Source organism: Arvicanthis niloticus, chromosome 25 (genome assembly GCF_011762505.2).
Source record: "Arvicanthis niloticus isolate mArvNil1 chromosome 25, mArvNil1.pat.X, whole genome shotgun sequence".
Lineage (NCBI taxonomy): Eukaryota > Metazoa > Chordata > Mammalia > Rodentia > Muridae > Arvicanthis > Arvicanthis niloticus.
The window spans coordinates 24,123,894-24,144,691 of NC_133433.1; the positions used below are offsets into that span (position 1 = coordinate 24,123,894).

At 39.0% G+C, this 20,798-nt stretch overlaps 1 protein-coding gene across 3 annotated transcripts in view; it reads left to right on the forward strand.

Moving 5' to 3' along the window:
* The window catches only part of Tox (thymocyte selection associated high mobility group box), a 302,196-nt gene that overhangs the window by 143,054 nt on the left and 138,344 nt on the right, over nt 1-20,798 (forward strand). For all 3 annotated transcript variants that reach the window (XM_076924236.1, XM_076924235.1, XM_076924237.1), the window contains one exon: nt 4,646-4,711. In XM_076924236.1, coding sequence (XP_076780351.1) covers nt 4,646-4,711 — 66 coding nt within the window. The remainder of the gene's footprint in view (nt 1-4,645; nt 4,712-20,798) is intronic.

A 20,798-nucleotide genomic window follows, 5' to 3' on the forward strand; every position in this document is an offset into this window, starting at 1 on the left:
AATCTATGTGTCTTCTATTAAATACAATCTTACAAATCAGAAGCTTGAGGAATTAGAGACAGCACTTCAACGATGGTACCCTTATCATTTCTGTATATTTTATTCTTTTCCTCCCACGGGTGCTGCCTGTAAATTAATCATTTATGCAGGTGTGTGTGCATATTCACACACCAATATTCATATATGCAGGTACACGTATGTGGAAATGCACATGTATGCATGTGCCTTAGAGGCCAGAGGTCAACTTCATGTGTCCTTCATCAGATGCTATCCGCTTCACTGCTTGAACCTAGTCAACCACTGAGATTTGTTGTTGACCGGTCAGGCTAAAAATTATGAGCACTCCAGTCAGAACTCGAGTTCTCATGCTTATATGGAAACACTTGCCTGACTGAGTCATCTCCCCCATTCCCCAATCTACTGCAAACTTTGAATGAGTCACCCTCAAAGCAGTGGTGAGGACTAGGGATGGAGCACAATGGTAACATGCTTGTGTAATGTCCAATGTCCTAGACTTCATCAAAACCTTGTCTGGAAATTAAATCGTTTTTTCTCTTCTAAAGCCACTCTCCCTTTATTTAGGAAAATAATTTGTTCAATGAAACAAGTATGATTTGAGTTTTGTTAATTAGATAATAAACTTTTTAAATAATCTAGTGCTGATCCTACATTATGGAACACAAAGAGTAACCACAGTGTATTCAGGTCACCCACTATCTAGTGTAGTCCATCCCTCACCACATTACACAGAAACCCAGACCTACTCGGGGGAGCACATAGGCTGGACATGGCTGGCCTTTACTGATGGGAACAGTAGTCCCTAGGAAATACTTTCAAATGTAGAAGGGAAGGGAGGCACAGTGGAGCTATGGGAGTGACCTGCAGGGTATGGGTAGGCATGGAAAGTAGCGTAGTGGGAAAGAGATCCAGGGACTCTCCTAAGAAAATGTAGGAAAAAAAATCTAGCAAACTAGACCCTACTGTCTAGAAAGCAAGCACACACGAGAATTGAGTCTGCGTGTTATACCTTCCAGAAGTAATGCACATACCCTTCATTCCGTTTTCTCCCCACTCTCCCTGTCCATTTTTTTTCTCAGAAAAGGTCTTTCTATACATCCAAGGCTGGCCTCAAATTCAAGATCCTGGTGGTTCTGTCTCCTGCATGCCAGGACAATAGATGCTTGCCAATGTGCCTACCAAAAATATGATTCTAAGGAGTTCTGAATAGCATAGTAGTAATTTTAAAAAGTTGCCTGTGTTACAGTTTTCCGGAAAAATAAAATCAGTAGGTGAGGGGGGGATAGATAGATGATAGAGATAGATAGATAGATAGATAGATAGATAGATAGATAGATAGATAGATAGAGGGTGTGTGTGTGTGTGTGTGTGTTTGGTTGGACAGGTTAACTATAAAATATTAACCCATATACTTACAAAGACTGAACAATTCCAAATCTGTAATTAGAAAGCCAGAGCCTGGGGAGAGCTACTGATAGGTTTGAGACTTTAGAAAAGCCAGTGCTTCAGTTGACCATGAAAGCAAAAAAAAAAAAAGAAAAAAACACAGGTGTCACATTTCCTCACAGGATTGGAGAAATCAAGGCTTCAGCAGGTTGGATATGGCATATGTATATTGGGAGTGGTCTGCTTTTTTCAGTTTACCTATTCAAATGGTATTATCCAAAACTAGTCTCAGGGACACACTCCAGAAAACATTTTACAAGATACCTGCGCACCCCAAGGTCTATAAAATTAACTCATAAAATTAACCACCCTATCCTACACAGCTCTTTGAGCATCCAACAACATTCCGACAAGCTTAATACCAAACACTCAGTTTACTGTGGTATGAAGAACATGACCCCACATGATGATGGAAATTCTGGACCAGTATCTCAAGATCACCAAGATACAGGTTAAATTACTCTTACCTGAAATTTTGTGTTCTAAATTTCACATTTTTTCAGATTTTGGAGTGTGTGTGTTTGAGTGTGTGTATGGTGTGTATGTGTGTGTGTGTGTGTGTGTGTGTGTGTATGAGAGAGGGGAAGAGTGTGTGTGTGTGTGTGTGTGTGTGTGTGTGTGTAAGAGAGAGATGGATAGGTGACCTGAATGTAAGCAAGACACTCACATTTCACTCACCTATATATCTGTAATCAGAAGGCAATTTCATATACTATTTTTAGTGTGCCTGCATTATTTTGACTGCAGAAAGATGTGTGGAGTTCCACATTTGTGACAACATGGTAGTGCTTAAAATGTCTTGAATTTTAAAGCAATTTGGCTTTTCAACTTTCAAATTAGGGACACTTAACCTGAACTGTCACCAGTCTGCAGTAACACTGTTCCTGAGTTAGTAGTTTCTTATCATTATGACTTAGAATATGTTGACCGGCCCTGATGGTAAATGCATGTGCCAGTCACCCTGGGTATACTTCCTGACATGCCTGGTAGAAGAATATAACTCAGCATCTAGTTAAACTGCTCTGTTTCTTTGTATGCTCGTTTATATTATGCAAGCATAAATATGCAATATAAACTATGCAAGTATACTATGCAACTATTAATAATGGTACTTAACTCTCAATAGACACAAAAATTAAATTAGTTAATGCATAGCAGTAGTTATGTGTCTAGGTAGAGGAGACATGGAATACACTAAAAAAGTTACGATGTCTATAACTGCATACATTTTATTTTGAAATTCTATTTCAGCCTTGGCTCAAAATCACTTAACTTTGGTACATTCTGGGGAAAAAAATGTTCATCCAGAACAGTAACATGAACATATTCAATTAGCCTACAGTTTGGATAGACTAAAACCAAAACTTCAAAGCCTTAGCTGGCTTGAGAATGATACCAAATTTAAAAACTGAATCTGAGTAGATGAAACAGAAAGTAACACATTCTAGAATATGCATGGACCACAGAACATCTGATTCACTTCACTACTTCTGCTCCGTTTAGTTTGTTATAGTAAAAAAAAAAAAAAAAAAAAAAAAAGTGTCCATATTTTAAGTGGTTCTTTGGCATCTCAACATTAGAAACATTTGCAAACAAACCAATGCACCCCACAGCAGGCCATGCTGGAGAATTCCCTGTGAAGTGCTTTGTTGGGGTTTGCGTCGTTGGATATGTTGGGTGACCGGTGTTTAGGGGAAGTACAACTGATTAATGGAGCTGCATCCTTGGGTAAGTCATTAGGACTCAAGGCCCCTGAGCCTTGTGCTAATCTCTGAATTGCACAGCCATGTCATCCAATAAAAGATCTCGTGACCACTTAGGTAGGCAGTGTGCATGATAGAAACTGCGTTTCTAGGGTGATACGTGAAGAAATCCTTTCAGCATGTAGGGTGGGCCTGATGAGTTCTTCAGTGTTATTAGGGGGCTTCTTACCACCACAATTCAGTGTTGCCAACTATAGCAGAGGCTCTGATGTATCTGTGGATCTTATTTAACTGTCTTATAGAGCTAGTAATCCTTAGACATGAAATATAGTGTCTCTGACTTATGGATTTCTGTTTGTATATCATTTGGCAATATGTAAAAATGTCCAACAACTTGTACTTCTATCAATGGCAGGTTTGGTTTGAAAAGTGGATTCTCACATTTGCAAGTTCCTATGTCTCAAAAGCTTACCACTAAGAGCCTATCCAGACCTAGTTTTGAAACTGATTATATCAGTCAGACTTGGGAAAAAATTCTTCCTTAAACTAAAGAGGAATATTTTCTCGTTTCCCATTTACCATGTGACTTAAGACAGAGGAGGATTAAGTCTCAATGGAGTGATTCAAACCCAGCATTGCCAAGTGTACTTTGCTGCTGTCAATGCTCTGGCTTGTTTGGCAGTTTTGCAATGGGGCTGCCCTGTGAATAGCCTCCTTCTCTCTGTTCCTAACTTGCAAATATATGGGTCAATTTGTATGCATTTGCCTGTTTATATTCATTCTATGTATTTGAATTTCTTCAGGAAAAGAAATTGGATCATGGTACCTGTATGCTATTGTTGGTTTTTTTATATACATATATATATTCCATTCTTAGTTATGGTTCCAGTGGCACATGCTTTCTTCGAATATTACTGTCAATTTAAAATGCTTTTTAATCAGAAGGCCATTAGCGTGAAGCCAGCTTTAGACCATTACGAAGCTCTGCATTTTTTTCTTTTTTGAAAGCTAAACTCAGAATGCACGGAGCTGAGGCTCCTCCTCGTATATTCCATTATTTTTTTTTTTTCCTTTCAGAAATCGTGCCATTCATTTAATCCTTCATTACAGCCCAACTGCAGTATGTATACATGGCGTGCAAAATGAGCCATTTTGTTTTAAAACAGATTGCAGATGAAAGGAAACCATTCATTTCTTGCTTGCTTGCTGTAATTACTAGAGCACTAATTACTCCAAATCACTGACACGCAGGGTCAGGGAAGATGACAACAGAAACATCAAAGGAAACATGTGGCTCACTTACTATAACAGATTTTTCATATTCTCAGCCACGGTATTGTTTTATGGCCACTGTTTCCCAGTTTGATGATAAGGGTTTTTTTTTTTTTTTTTTTTTTTTTTTTTTTTTTTAGAAAGAGAGAAAGAAAAATGTACACACAGGCAAGATTGCTCAATGTTTACTATTATTTCATTTGCAGTTTGACGGTGAGAACATGTATATGAGCATGACAGAGCCGAGCCAGGACTATGTGCCAGCCAGCCAGGTGGGTTAATTAATCTTCTCTGCCTTGTTTCAAATTGTAATTAAACAAATTCAAAGAGTTGCATTGCAAATGAGTCGCACTATCAGTAACTGCTGCAATCAGGAATAATCATAATTTATAAACAAAGCATTTAAGCCTTGTTTCCAGTTAATGAGATGGAGCTGATAAAATACCAGCCTTGGCATTTGTTGAAGGATGCTACCTTGCTTCCCCTCCAGAATGGCAAGCAGCTGTTTTGCCAGCATGAGCTTTCCTAAACAGTTGTGTTACCTTTAGGAAATAAAGTCTTTACAGGTGCAAGTTATTTGTGTTTCTGACTGTGGATGAGTTTATCATGGTAAACTACACACGCCACCAATAGCTTCGATTATCAACTTTTTGGAGCTTTTTTCGATTGCTATGTTTATCACTGAGGTATTGTGGCTGGTGGCTCCTAGATCACTGCTTTTGGGACTTTCTAGGGAACAGGGGAAAGAGTAGCTTTTAGGCCGCAGAGCCTTATAGCAAGACTGAAACCGTTCAAGGGCACCTTTGTGTCCATTTCCTGGGAAGAGCTGACAAGGTGTTTCATCATGAGAACTGACAGCAAAAGGGGGAATGAGAATTTAAATGGTTACATTTATAAAAGCAAATGCCTGCCTATTTATTTTTAGATACTTAAAACCTGGCCCTCTAATCCAGAAAGGGCAGTTAAAGCAAAATTATAGCTGCCCCAGGGTGCCAGGATAACATAAAATATCGGAAAACTATAAGCAAAAATAAATAAGCGAATGTGTAAGGAGGGAGAGTTCACGGGAGCATTTTGTGGACACGAACCTATTTTTTTTCTTCAATAGTAAAAATCACATTTGCCTGGAATTTCACTTACCAGTCACTGAAAGCATAAACTCCCAGGTAGTAGTTTTCAATGCCTATTTATCTGCCCGAGTTGGTTTGATCACCGAGAGGAGAGGGGTGCAAAGGGGCTACATACAAAACCATTTTCTTTCATGGTGGTTGACAGAAAACTCAATCTAATGCATATAATGGGAGGGCTCTCCGTGAGCAAATGTCTCCAGCTTAACTGAAAACAGGCAGGCACATATCTCCATGAACTCGGCATTTATTTAGAAGGCATTATGACCACGGCCTTATTTCCTGGACACTCCACTATATCGTTCAAGCATAAAGGTCAGACTGAAGTTCAAAGGTTGGGAGTCTGCCTGCCTCCATTTTTTGTTGAGAAGATCCGTGTAGGAACCAGTCTGAAAGGGAAGCTTTCTTTGCATGTAGAATTTTTCCTTTACTGAATTCGTTCTGCTAAGTACCCTCCAGGACCCATAGGTAGTTCTGAATAGGACTGTTTGATTAAAAAATGAAAAATGTTACTATTAATTTGCTTCTAACCATCAATCCCAAAACTGTACTGACAAGTTTAGCGTTGCTATTAGATTAAAGCCAGCCGGTACCATCTCTTTTGGGCCTTTAGGGTTTTGAAGTGTGAGGGCTAATTGAATTTGTTTGAAACAGTAGAAACACAAACTCAATAAATGATTACAGTTATGAAGCAGCTGTTCACTGGCAGAGAATCATTATGCCTGTTTTAAAGAGTTTTGGATAAAGGATGGCAACTTCAGAATATATGCATCTAAGCAGTTCAGCTCCTTAGGTTTTTAAATTCAACTACGGTGTGGAATATTAATCCCCTGCTAAAACCAAACAAGCAGCAATGTTTTTCTTAATATTTTGGCCATGAGTTCCCAAGAATGTTTCCAACATAATGACTGTTTATAATGAAGGAATAAAAGGAGATCTAAAGAATTTTGTGCTTTCTAAAGATGTGGCAACTTTGTGAGCTAGGAGCAAGGTGTTTTTTTTTTTTTAATTTAATTTTAAGTTTATTTTAAAACAATGTATTAAAATGCTTTTTTAGAATGAGCTATTTTAAAAATTAGAATAATGTAAGAGAATACATACCCTGGAGGCAAATAAACTTCACAAACTACCAACGTCAATGGCCTTCACTAAATTGTACACTTAACATTCTTTTTGTTTCCTGCTATATACTGTGTTCAAGAATTCATTACCTAGTGTTCTTTTTGGCTGTTTTAATCAATGTATCATTTAAGCAGCTATAAATATGATCTCTGCCATCCTGTAGGAAAGAAAGGAGTTGTGTTCTGTTTCCTACCTAACATCAAACAGCTGCATAGCTTAGTGGTCCAGGACAACTTGCCTCATCGCATCAGTCAACATTGTAATTCCTGTTTAGTTCTCAGCTCGGTGCCTGCTGTGGGACTTACAGACCATGTTGCTAAGTAGCAGCATATGGAACAGTGCTGTTGCCGCGATGCTTCTGCAAGCGAATAGCATAATCCTGAACTTGAGATGATTTTTATAGAAAGTCTATGCTGGAGCTACTCCAGAAACGAAAGTACACTGTAAAAATTAATGATATTCTTTTAGTCAGTCTCAAAGGGCTCCTTGCCCTATCTTCTGAGAGCATTCTCTACCTCTTAAGCTAGTGTATACAGACCCTTAAATGTTTCTGCATATGGCTTGGTAATTGATAGGCAGATTTTAAATTGAAAACACCACCCATAATAAGACTGACAAGTATGTAATAAAAGCCCATAACATTGCCACTGCGCCTTGGCGCCATGCTTGGAAAACTGACTATTTTCTGCTCTAACAGCTGTAACTGTTCTGGGCACTCAGGACTTGGATTTAAACACTATTTAACTTGTTTTAACCCTGAATATAATCATCTTACTCCACTCAATGCAATATTTCTTGTCGTGTGTTTCCAAATTGTGTCTGGAGGGACCATGTTGCTGGATACCCCATGACCTTGCAAGATCTGGTTTGTCCTGTTTGAGAGAAGCTGTGAAGGGACTAATGGAGAGCCAGATGAGGATGGGACAGATGTCCACAGCCTTCTTGTCCTGCTTGAGTGAGATAATAGTTAGACTGAGAAACAAAGGAGCAGATACATTGAAAGAATAAGTCTGCAGCCCTACCATGCAACATGAAGACTGTTGTTAATATACTTGGCGTTCCTCCCAAAGGAGTAGATGATCTCCCTGCCATATGCCAAGGTAATGGCTCCTCTGTGATGATAGCCACATTTGCCTGTCTCACTGCAGGAACCATTTTTGATGTCTATATACTCCAGATAGCGCTGGGTGTCTTGAATAGATACAACAGAATTTGACTCAAAAATTATCTAGACTGCTATGGCAGAATGCATAGCAAGGTGGTAGGAAACAGGGCTTCCTGCCTGGGCTGGGACCCCTCGACCTTGTTTAGTCTTGTCAGATCCACCTACTGTGGAGCCCTTCTTACTGTTTGTCATGGTAAGCTCTTCTCTCTGGCTCTCAGCAGCACTGCAGTACCTCTTAAGGTTCCTTAGATGTGTCCTAACTTAAGATGGTTGTGACCCTCTGAACTAAGTGCATCACAAGGACGAGTGTCATTTGGTTTTCCTTATGGGTACCTTCTACAGCCCCCGAAATAGTCTATTCTTGGGTATGCGTCCTTGCTTCCCATTCTGTCTTCCTCCATGGACATTTGAGGAACATTCCTTTCACATGGCCTCTTCATCCTCTGCTCCCTGCTGTCCTAAAGACAGCATCTTGCTCCTGGTCCATAGACACAGGAACAACACTCTTTCAGGAATAGGTCTGTGTGAAGAGGTGGAGAAGGATGGGTCATATTTAATAGTTCCTTGCTGGTGGATTTCCAAAGGTATTTCTGATATTCACTAATGGAGAAGCTTAGGTTTTGTGGTTGAAAAAAATTTTTTTGAGAAATTACATCATTCATGACCTTTGCCTTGACTATACTCATTTTTTTTCTATTTGATTGTCCCATTCCCCCATCCTGCTTCCAACACCCCTTCTTCTACCTTTATCCTTCCTTTCCTTCTGCTGTCTTCCTGTCTGGGGACAGGTATCTTTCAGTTTGAATGCATTGTTTGTATTAATGCAGAGCCTCACACCACACGCTAAGTGTTAAGCATCCATACCTAGGACCATATGTTACAGTCTTCTCAATGTGTGCTCCATTTCTCTCTGCCTCCTTCCGACCTCTAATCTGCATAAGAATTCTATCTCATATCTTCTACTGAAGTTTCAAGGACTCAAGCAAATGGTAGATGCTGTGCTTTAGACGGCTGTCCCCAGAGGTTCAAATGTCACCCTTATCCTCTTTTGCACTGTGGTCCTATTTGGAAGGGATGGCACCTTTGGAAAATAAAGGAGTAGGAAATTCTTAGACTATAGGGGACAGTCTTACCATGGATTGTGAGACCGTGACCCCTTTCTTTCTTGATTCCAGTAACCATCCAGCAGGCCCACCAGTAACCTAAAACAAAGGGGCTGAAACTTTATTGAAACTTGTAAAACTCTGAACAAAACAAACATTCCCTTTGTAAGGTAATTGCCTCAGATACTTCTTTATTCAGGAAGCTAACGAGTACAATAAAGCATAGTGGTGCTATGTTTTCCTCCCGTCTTAAGATGCACTAGCTCAAACTTTTTACAGTTTATTTAAAATACAAATAAAACTTTAGGAACATCCATACATGTGGGACAACTCTCCTATGAGTTTCACTTTGCTTTCTGACTCATCTGGGGACCTGTACCTGGTAGCAGCGCAGACTTCAGCTTACCAGTCCATCAAGTTGTGATGCATGCCCTCCATCTTTCTTACACATCAAACTTCTTTTCTCAAAGTGATAAAATTACTACCTGATCAGTGAGCAGTCCTGTGGCGATACATTCATGACTCAAGCTGTACTTAACCCCAGGTAGTCTTGACTCCACTTTTGATCTTTCTTCTTTCAACCATACCATTCTGTTCTGGTGACCATCCCTCCAGAGTTCATCCTACCTGCTTACTTCTGCCACCTGCCTGCTTCTCCTCACAGTAACTGAAAAGTGGACTTCAAGGTCTTACAGTGTGTCACATCTCCCATGTGAAGGAGCAGGCTTTCTACTCGATAGCACATGACCCTCAGAGTCTTCCCTACGTGGCTATGAACCCTAGAAGGTTGGGTTTGCTGCTCTTCTTTCTCTCTCGGCCTCACATGCCTGAAAAAATGTTTGAATCATGAGAGTCTGCCGCATTATTTATTATAAAATAAGTAAATGAATAAACATATTGTGTGTATTTTTGTCGCATTGATTCTTTGACACTTCCATTCCTGAGGATTCTCAATTTTGCCTTGCCGAAATGTAGTATACCTCGAATTACTTGGCTTATCCTAGTATTGTCTGGGTGAGAAGCCAAGACACATTTAATCTGAGATGCTAGTGTCCCCTCCTCCTGGGAGAGGCAGCGTTAATATGATAATACACTGAATAATAACTGGTATTATCATCACAGCGACTTGCTGCTGTTTATAGTAAGCAATCCAGAAGTGGTGGGACCACTTGGCCCTTCAAGTTCAGTTGTGCACCAATATTTTCCCAAATTCATTCTAAGAATTATATTCTAAAATTTGCAAGCATGCAAATGACTCTCGATTTTGTAATTATATGTTTTCCTAATGATAGCATGCTGTAGATCAAAGTGTAAATGAGGTATCGTAAAAAGAGCTCTGGAAGGGGGTTGTGTTTGTAAGAGTATTTTGAAAGTTTATAAAAACAAAACAAAACTCTTTACCGTGGACCATAAAATATCCATGGTCGCGGCATACATTTGAACCACAGATTAGAGCAATTGCTTTTAGATTGGTTCCTTTTGGAAATTTTTCAGAAGTAACGTTAACCTGACTTTTTGACCATTGGCCCAATAAAATGATGAAGCTGCATGTATCGAGTAATCTAGTTATCCCAACAGAGTCTGGCTTCTTAACAAGCACAGACTAGTTACTCAAACCAGTCTTCAGAATAACGTTCAAATGATTACTGTGCGGTCCCCGAGGTATTCATTACAGACAAAATTGCTCCTGTTGCCTCGCATACAAGCTGAGTTTTCAATGGGAAATGAAAGGATGCCTGGAAAAATAGGCCACCTAATTAAGTTAAACTACTCTAGCATTTGGCTTGACATCTTCATTACTCAAAATTTAAAAGATGCTTCACTCGAACACACAAGTTACTATTGTTTATGTTGTTTTCTTCCTAAATTGGCTTTTTACATGGAAGTCTGTTTTTCTGCATTATATCTTGAAATAGCTCACATATTTCTTCCACTTTATGAAAATGTCTTAATGGTTGTGTGGATACTGAGTACAGGCATCATCTAAATGGATATCTTTGAGCTCGTGCTCACTAAACACACACCAGTCTTCCTGCATATTTTCTGGATCATTTATGTGCCAGTATGCTTAAACTTAAATTTATTATTATTATTAATTGTTATTATTGTATTTTATTATTATTCTGTGGGCTGCTAACTCTGTTAATTACAAATGACTGTCTATGTGTGAAATACAGATTTCTTAAAAATGTAGCTAGACCATAAAATGGAGACTGAAATCCATTTGTCCCAGAGAAGTGTTGGGTTTCATCCCTGCCAGAAGAGCTATTTCAGGAACATTTTAAAACATAAACACATGTGAAGCTCACCACTCCTGATTGCCAGTTTCTACTCATTGACACTAATGAGGCTGTTGACAGGTTAAATGTTGTATATCATATACATCTCCAAGCGGTGGGATTTGTGAATATAAGACTCATTTTTTACTTTCAGAAAATGAATGTTTGTTGCTGGGCATGCTTGAGCACTTCATTATAGTTGTCTACTAGTGGGTTTTTTTCAGGCATTAGGGAAATGCATCTCAGTGATAAAAATTATGAAAACATATGAATGGAGCAGCATCTGTGGTAAAAGCAGATCCTGGAAAGGCCAAGCTCCATTTGGAGCTTGGTTTATTCAGTGAGAAGAACTCTAGAGACTGCAAGCCATTCGGGCAGTGGGGAGAGGTGTGTGTAGGTAGAGCATAGCTGACCAGCACGCACTAGCATTTGATACATTTTTTCAATCAATTCCTTGCCTTTTTCACAATTATATTTTGAATTTCTTTTTCTTTAACTTGTGGAGAAGTATGACCTTTGGGGATGAAATGTGTCTTTGTTAATGCACTATATTTTGGGGGTACTCATAATAAGCCTGTCACCAGGGAATGCCTGAAAACATAGTGGCATTTCAGTCTCAGAACACTAGTGTGTTGAGTCATGATGTGTATATGTACCAAATCTGTTACCAGGGCAATTAAAGTTTGTTCTAAACAATCACTAATATCTTAATCTGTCAAGTAAAAATGATTGTGCTTATTTTTAATATAAGAACAATGCCACAGCCCGAGGGCATGTTTCCACGCACACCATGTCTCTGACACCTTCTGGTGTCCCCTCATTTGCCACCCCAAACACCTTTTATAAGTGTCAAGTTTCCCTGAGTAGTTTCAGTCCTTGGGTTTGGAAACAGAACAAGCTAGACTTCCCAGAAACTCAAAGAGGTTTCACTTTAATTTTTATTTATTTCTGTATTTTTCTATGCTTCATCTGACATGTATTATTTAATAGTCTAGATATTAAATATATTTGGTGGCATTAATTGAAGTGTAATCTCCATGCTGCCCTTCCGTCCATCAATTCTGGGGTTTGATCCTGTCAGCTGGAAAACTAAACAAGTGACCAAGTGACTTGGCCTAGTAACTCAGATGGTTCATCAGATCTCTGAGGGTCAGAGTTCGAGACCAACACTGAAAGCCTTTCTGGACACGTCTAAAAAGAGCTCTTCAAGAACTGAGCCTACTGTGAGTTCTCACTTCCAGAAAGCAGAAAGGTTCTGGAGGCCATGACAGGGAGGGGCTGGCACTTCCTGGCACTTCCACCTTTCGGGAAGATGAAAGTTAACTCATCCATACTGAAAAGGGAGTCATATGCCAGGTCTTAGCAGCTTCCCGGCTTCCCTGCTCCTGTGAAGGCAGTTTAGTGGGTGAGTAGCTGTTCACATTGGCCCCTCAGTGAGGAGCCCATCATAGAGTTGGCCATGTTATTCAGTTGCTATCTTCATTCACTAGCGACTTATTTCTTATGCTCTGAAGCTGATGATAAACTCCACTAGGACAGTGATGCTTGCTGGAAGTTTAAGTCGGCATATTTTTTTCTTCCTGTTAAGAATGAGTTAGAGTCTTAAGAATGTAAGGGACTGCCCGCTATCACTCTCTGCCAGTGAACTGAGGAAAAGCTTTACCAGCCACTCCTTCAGTCCTTCCTACCACTCAAGGATGCTGAGACAGATTGACTGACATGAGAAACACCGAAAAGTAAACGTCACAGTGAACTCTTTAGATTTGGGAAGGTCTAAAGCCCACGTGAGCCTACTTCTTTGTTCGATGAGGCTTAATTTTGTTTTATAACTTTGTTAGGTATTGGCATTCTGACCTCAGTCCTTCCCTGGATTAACAGAGCGGTACTGTGTCATGTGTGGAAATGCTTTGAGAAATAGTAGGTTGAACCAAATAAAGCCAAAATAGTTGAACTTTGTTTTTTCTTTTTAGCTACGAGATCAGCAAATGCATATTTGTTTGTGTATTTTTTTATATATTTATATGAGGTGGCTGTTTGCTTCAACTCGGATTGGTTTATCAATGGTGTTGAGTTCTTCATCTTCACTAGACATGCAGTGAGTGTCTGCACCATTACAGCTGTGCACTGTAGATGAGACTCAAGCACAGACACACTGATGGATTTGATTGTTTTAGACATACTTAGGAACAGGAGAAATCCAAAAGTTTTTTTTTTTTTTTTAATTTTATTAATTTAACAAAACACATTAGGTTCCAACACACTATTTTAAACATGAAATTTTCTTGGCATTCCGTGATTCCATTTAAGGATAAACATAGAACTCTAGAATGTCCTAAGGAAATAAACGGCTATGATTCATCACAGTGACTCATAACAAGAAAACTGGAAACAGTTTAAATACTCAAAATGTAAACTTGAAATAAATTAGAGAACAATGAAATAATATACATATATTTAAATAATGTTCTAGATAGTATTCATTAGTATTAGTCATTATATGTGAAAAGGTTAAATTACAGGGAGTTGAATAAATATAGTTTGCAGGTTTTGACCTGCTGCTGCTGGACCAGGACCTCACCCAGAGCCTGTACAATCTTTCATTTTCTTATTGCCCCATGACAACCTCTTCATGGGCTGACCATTTTCATTTCTGCTGTACAGACTTGAGGTCTGAGGTATAAAGAAAAAATATTAGTTGTTATTAAGAGGTGATCTGGTATTTGTACCTGATGTTCCTACCTCCTAAATCAGATACCAGTGATAGGATATTTCTTATTTAAAGTGAAAACAAAGGGTCAAAATGAAATGTCAAGTATACAGTCAAACACTCCAGAAAAACAACAACAACAACAACAAAAAAAAAAAAAAAAAAAAAAAAAAAAAAAAAACAAGTTTCAGGACTGTTCTCCTTTTTCAAAACTTGATTTACTAGGGTTATTTATAAAATAGAACATTTGGTAAAACAAGATAACAGAGTGTTTTCAGTCATAAGAATTTAAAAAAAAAACTAGAAAAATTATAGGTTAAATTTTAGGTTAGATTACATATTGAAAATTGAAAATTAAACACTTCAATTAGTCCAGTATAGAATAAACATAGAGTGGTGGACTGTCACTGGAAATCAGGAGTGACCCCGACTGGGGTCTTAGAAGTAACACCTCAACTTCAGCCTGCATTCCTCACTACCCAGATGGTAGAAGAAGCATGGTGTTGAGGAAACCAGTTAGTTCTTGTTTTTGTTTTCCTTTATTTATGACAACTAGACTCCATGCTTGGTTTTAAAATGTGTGAGGATGGTCATACAGAATTCTGAGCCACATTGAGGGGAAATAATCTTCTTCCTCATTCCAAGATCTTTAATGAACAATGGCAAAAGAAGCTCTTTGCTGATGGTGACAGCCACGAGAGACAGGTGGGTCAGACAAACCATGTCCCATGCACATCTGGTATAAGTGCTGGCCTCATGACTCCCAGAATGCTTGAAGCTCCAGCTTATTAGTTTTGACCTCAGCTCTTCCAGTCCTAGCTCCTGGATTGTCTGGGTCTGTGCAAGGTGACCCCATTTCCGGTTTCATGCAAGTCTTGCATTCTGATTTCTTATAACCAAGCTTTGATCTTCTACTGAAATGCTAGTAGAGGCCAAACCTCAGCCCATACCCCAGTTTGTTTTGATTGATGAGACTGGTCTTGTCCATGAAGGCCTTGCTTTGAGCACTGTTTCTGCTGCCTGTTCAGGTATGGGTTCGAATCGCAGTCCTCCTTTGTCACATTTGAGCAAGAGTATATGATCTTCAGGCTGGGTAATCTGTGTAATCTGCTGATAGCAACACTTCAACGTTCCAGCTCCACATAATTTTCCTTCCTGGATTACCTAGTTTGACATTTCAAGCACGTGGCTTTTACAGGGGGCTTGGATTTCTTTTTCTATCTTTTAATTTGTTCCTTTCTACAAACCATTTTATAATTCTTCGTAGCTCAAGTGACTGTTTGCAGAATGTCTTAAACATAGTAGGCATTCAACATTTCTATATTAAATGAGCATGAACTGTCTGTTTTTTTAACAAGGTTTTAAAAATTAATGACCACAATAATATAAATGCTATGCTTTCTGCCCAAAATTTTACTTTGATCACTATTAGTTGAAAAATAAGTACATTGTGTGTTTTTAAATGAAGATGATTTATTGCTATTGTCTAGCATGTGAAGAAAGACAAAAAAATTGTTTTCAGGATCGTTGGCTTGAGCACATCAATGGCACTGTTGGACAATTCTTGCTGAGTGTTAAAATGATTTATGTAACAGACCAAAGCTTTCCACAGTAATACATTATAGTCTCAAGCTATCAACCCTTGTTCATGCAGAGACAAAAGAATCAGAAAAAGATCTGACTCTGAAGGTCTTCTCAAAAGAAATTAGAGATTGAATTGATGTTGTTCAAAGCCTTTGGGAAAAACCACTTCTGCAACGCAATGTCTTAACTTCACAAAGTGTATGGGGAATGCTTAGAGGATTTTTTTTGGTAGTTGTTTACATTTTTTTCCTGTAAATTTCTCAGCTCATTTGATTTCCATTGAGTTATTTGCGTAAGAATGCTCAGTAATAGAAGATAAAACATGTTTAAACATTGGCATATTTCTGTCCTTCGCTTTCAGGAACTATGTTACAGATTAAAAATTAAGGCATTCTGTACATGCTTGATGGCAGTGGTATTTATTTATCTTTCAAATAAAGACCTATATGAGAACCATATTTTATAGCACTATAACTATAGCCATATTTTTATCGTTTGCGTGACTGCATGAGTCCATCACATAATTTAAAGATGTGTACAAGATGCTATCTTTTGAATCCTTCTGAGTTATGGGACTTCTTGTCACCAAAGATTGAATGCTGTGCATAATGATTACAATATGGGATAGGGACCCACAAAATACAGTGCCCCACTGGTAGAGGATTAGAGTTTGAAAAGAGGAAAGGCAAAAGCTGGAAGAAACTATATTATTTGTTTCTGGTCAGCATGAATTAACTCTCTGGTTGGATGATATGAAAACCTGAATTCTCTGCAGCTGAAAAGAAAAGTCAGTGTTATTAACATTCCACTTGCAGATGCAACAATGTGGGCTGGGAATACGAAATAAGGACCAGGCTGTGGCAAAGGAAATGAGGCTGCAGGTGGAGAAAATAATGTAAACAGGATACTCAGGGCATGGAATACGTAAGGCACAGTGGTTCAAGAAGCCAGTACCTATGCAATGAATCAGGAAGTGAGTACCTATGCAATTGAACAGGAAATGAGTACCTATGCAATGAAGCAGGAAGTGAGTACCTATGCAATCAAACAGTCAGGAGAATGAGACCTTCCAAAAATTAGGTGAGAATTTTTCTTTTCCTGTCACACTGAAATGGGAGCTGGAGAAGGCTGCACATGTGGGGCAGATGTTGGCTTTATTCAAATGGCTGAAAAGGCCTGTAAGCAGACCGATCCCCTGGATTCTTCTTAACCCTAATCTCTTTAAGTGTAGTCTTAGAATTAAATCCTTTCCTTAGTAATTTACCTCTTTGCCAAAATTTTTCCTGGGAAGATCCCCAAGCCCCGGCCCCTGACCTGTTTCAAATCCAGGACATGCTAGCCATAATGCTAGCAATATATTGTTTGTGCAAAATCAACATGGTCATTTGGGCTCACAAATACCTTCATCTTTTGGCTTGGATGGGAACTCTGCAGCCCCAGGCTGCATGGCTGCAATGATCCTTAACAAGCCAAGTTGTTGGCCTTTACTAGTCACTAGTCAATCCCAGCATTCAGTATCCTTTGCACACTCTCTGTTCCCTATTATTTTAGTCTTAGATTTCAAGCATGCAATTTAGGGACTGAGTAGATGGTTCACTCAGCAAAGTGATGCTTTAAGTCCAATCCCCAGCCCATGCAAAGGTCAGATGCAGTTACCTATGTCTGTATTCCTAGATCTAGGAAGGCAGAGCCAGGAGAATCACTAGAACTTACTGACAAAACAGCTCAGTAGGTAAGTTCTAAATTAGTAAGAGACCTTGTTTCAAAAAATAAGGTGGTGAGGCTAGAGAGATGGCTCAGCAGTTAAGAGCACCAGCAGCTCTACCAGAGGACCCAGGATCAGTTCCTAACACCCATGTGACAACTAACAATTTTCTGTAACTCCCATTCCAGGGTATCTGATGCCCTCTTCTGGACTGCTCTGGCAATACTGGCACATGTTGCACAGACATGCATGCAGGCAAAACACCCATACACATAAACTAAAAATAATAAATGTCTGTTTTAAAGGCATAGATGGATTGAGGGAAACACCCAGCATTGACCTCTGACCTCTACACATCCCATCTGACCTACATCACACACGCACGGGCGGGCGCGCGCGCACGCGCGCGCGCACACACACACACACACACACACACACACGTATCACAAATGAGCACACACACAAGCATTCATGCACACATGCCAACACGGAGATACAAAAAGGAAGACCATCAACCTAATTCCATTCAACTAAGTGTGAAACTTGATCTTGGCTGTTTGTGGAATAATTAAATACACTGTGTATAACTATACATTTTTTTTTCAGTAACAAGTCTTAACAATGACAAATAGATGGAAATTCCTATGGAAATCTCATTTTATTCAGCATGTGGTCCTTCATGGACCGTCTAAAAGTGCTTCTTAGATATGACTCAGTCTAAGATATATATAAATCCATTTAACAACAACCCTTTATTGGGCACATTTTATCTGCAGAACATATATTATTGGATTTTTAATGTATCTTATAAATGCTCTTAGGAACTCTATGAATTGAGTTTTAAAATAGGTGCAAGAGCAGTAGAAAACTTGTGTCAGAAAAAAAAAAAAAAACAACAACTCCTACCTGCTCTTAAAACCCTAGATGAGACTTGTCTGTGGGACTGAACAGCTGTCAGTCTTTCCAACATGCTGTGAATACTCTTATTAGTCACGGATGGAATCACTAGCATGCTTGTAACCAGTCCCCTTCTCACTGAGAACCATGCGGCACCTTACAAGTGAAACTGTGCAAATTCCACCTTTCTCAGCTCTTAAGAAAATGAGCTGTAGTAGTCACGGTCTCTTATTTACAACTATAAACTTACTCTCTTGAGGGAGGTAATATTTTTAAATTGCTATTTTAAAGCTTCAGACAATTCCCCTGCAGCCTGAATAGTCCATCTGGTCTTCAGAATTAACCAAGCCTTATGCCAGTACACCCTGTCCCACCCCACACTTGATGGTGCTTGGTTTCTGCAGGATGGTGAGGCCCAGCACCCGCATCTCCATGAGAGTTCCCCATGTCTATATACAATGATAAGGGGAGTCATTGGATCATTGTATATGTATGTAAATTAGCTAGGGTTTAGATTAGTTTATTTGTGTGCCCATTCCCAGGTTCCTTTTATCGAAATAAATTTCAACAGTTGAAAGAAAAGTACAGGAATGCATTTTGCCCCACTGTCCCTAAGCACTCTCTTCTATTCATAGAGATGGTTACCAGTGACTTCCACATTTGCTGGGGACAAGGGAGGCCAATGGTTTAGGTTCTAGCCTCTGGTAAGAGACTGTACATGGTGATCAAGAAGCACGTGCCACCTTGAAACTCTGTGCCTGTCCTTCACTGCATTCTGTAACAGGCCCCAGCCCAAGGGAGCCTCCTAGAACACTGGATAAACTTTTTTGCAACCTCTATTCCAATTCTTCAGAAGTGGTGCTTTTGCTTTATAGAAACATGGAGACCTTAAAAAAAAAGGATCGCATACACGATCTTTGTTCCTGGGAGAGTTTAAGAATGGTTGATTGCTAAAAATACAGGCCACAATGGAGGGAGAAAATAAGTAGGAACCAAAGGAGACTATCAGTGAGCGAGTGCCACATCTGGCCCCGTGTCAACAGGAGGGCTTTACATTAGTCTTCTTAGGCCGATCTTTCTGGAGTGTTCTGTTGCTTTGACCGGACTCTCTACTCCTTTCTCCAGACCCCATCTGAGGATGGGGCATTAGAGACTTGTTATGAGCTGACCTCAGGCTCCCAAGTTGTCGCCCTGGCTGCCCGCACGGGACATGGGAAATTAGCTGCCAACAGCTCTGAGAGCCAGTGGATCATAAATTCTTCATTATGAAACATTTTTGTAACTATGGAATGGTTGGGAAACCATGTCGTGGCCAGATGAGCAGTCACATGACAATTGAGACTCCTCTACCCAGCCTCCTGGGTCTTTTGTACCCATCACTCTTCTTTCAGGACACTTTAGCTGTTTGGGATCCTGTGATGTCACTGTTACCTTCTGTGTTATGAACTGGCCATGGTACTTTGAGGAATACAATTATTTAAGCCTGTGAAATAACTGCAATATATTCTCAAGCTTCATGCTTTTAAAGGCTCAGTTTAGTATTCATGAATGAATGAATAAATTAGAGAAATTGACAATTCTCTCTTCTAATTGTTCAACAAATATTTAAGGACAATTCTAAAAAGCATTTTCATTTGGAATGAGGATAAGTATTGAATACCACCTTATTGTGCTATATCCCGCCAAACTGGGAACTGGATGTAATATAAACCTCACTTATTAAACATACCAGAAGTAAGGTCTTGAAAATCAGATTATATCTGCCATGTCATATAGAAGCCACTGTTAGGTATTAATTGATTTCCACATTTTAAAACAGCTAGAAATTAGTCTGCTATTGAACTTCTCTTAAGTTTTTGGAGATTTTGACATTTAAACAATTAGCATGGTACTTTTATAGGGCATCAATTACTCTCTAATGGGCTCATGGCAAATAACCACATCATGATTTCTAATGTAAGGAACAGAAACTGCTAAGTAACCTTATGTTGTTAAAATTCTTGACCCATATAACTATGCATTGCCAGTTAAGTTGTAGAGTCTGTGGTTTTGGCATATAATTGTATGGATTAAATAACCTTAATGTGTAATTACATGAAAATAAACCATGTAGCTTAGCTAAATTGCAGTGCAATTGTTATCACCCAATGTAAAGTGATACCAATTAAACCTTCCTTTAAAATACCACAAAGTAAGACTTAACTACTGGAGCAACTCTAGAATGGAAAGTCGTGGTCCAGCAGGGTGAAATATCCCTTAGTATTTTCAGAGGGTTAATGGCACTTCTGAAATTAAAACCATCTTTCTCCTTTACTTCTGTATTAGTTATGATTATTGTGGAAAGTTTCAAACAGGCACTGATTAATGTCTTAAAATCACTGTAGAGGCAGTGACCTGGAGGAAGGCATTGAGCAAGATATAAAGTGATTAGGAAAAGAAAGAAAGAAAGAAAGAAAGAAAGAAAGAAAGAAAGAAAGAAAGAAAGAAAGCTTACCAATAACATAAAATCACAATTGGCAGTGGTGACAAAAGATGGATTGTGAATTCTTGTGATAATGTAAAGTAAATATTTAATCAGTGGGTAGGCATTGTGACAGAATTTAGGACAAGGGAAGGAAATCTGCTGTTGATAACAATGTTTCTTAAACTATGAAGTGTTGTGAAACAAAA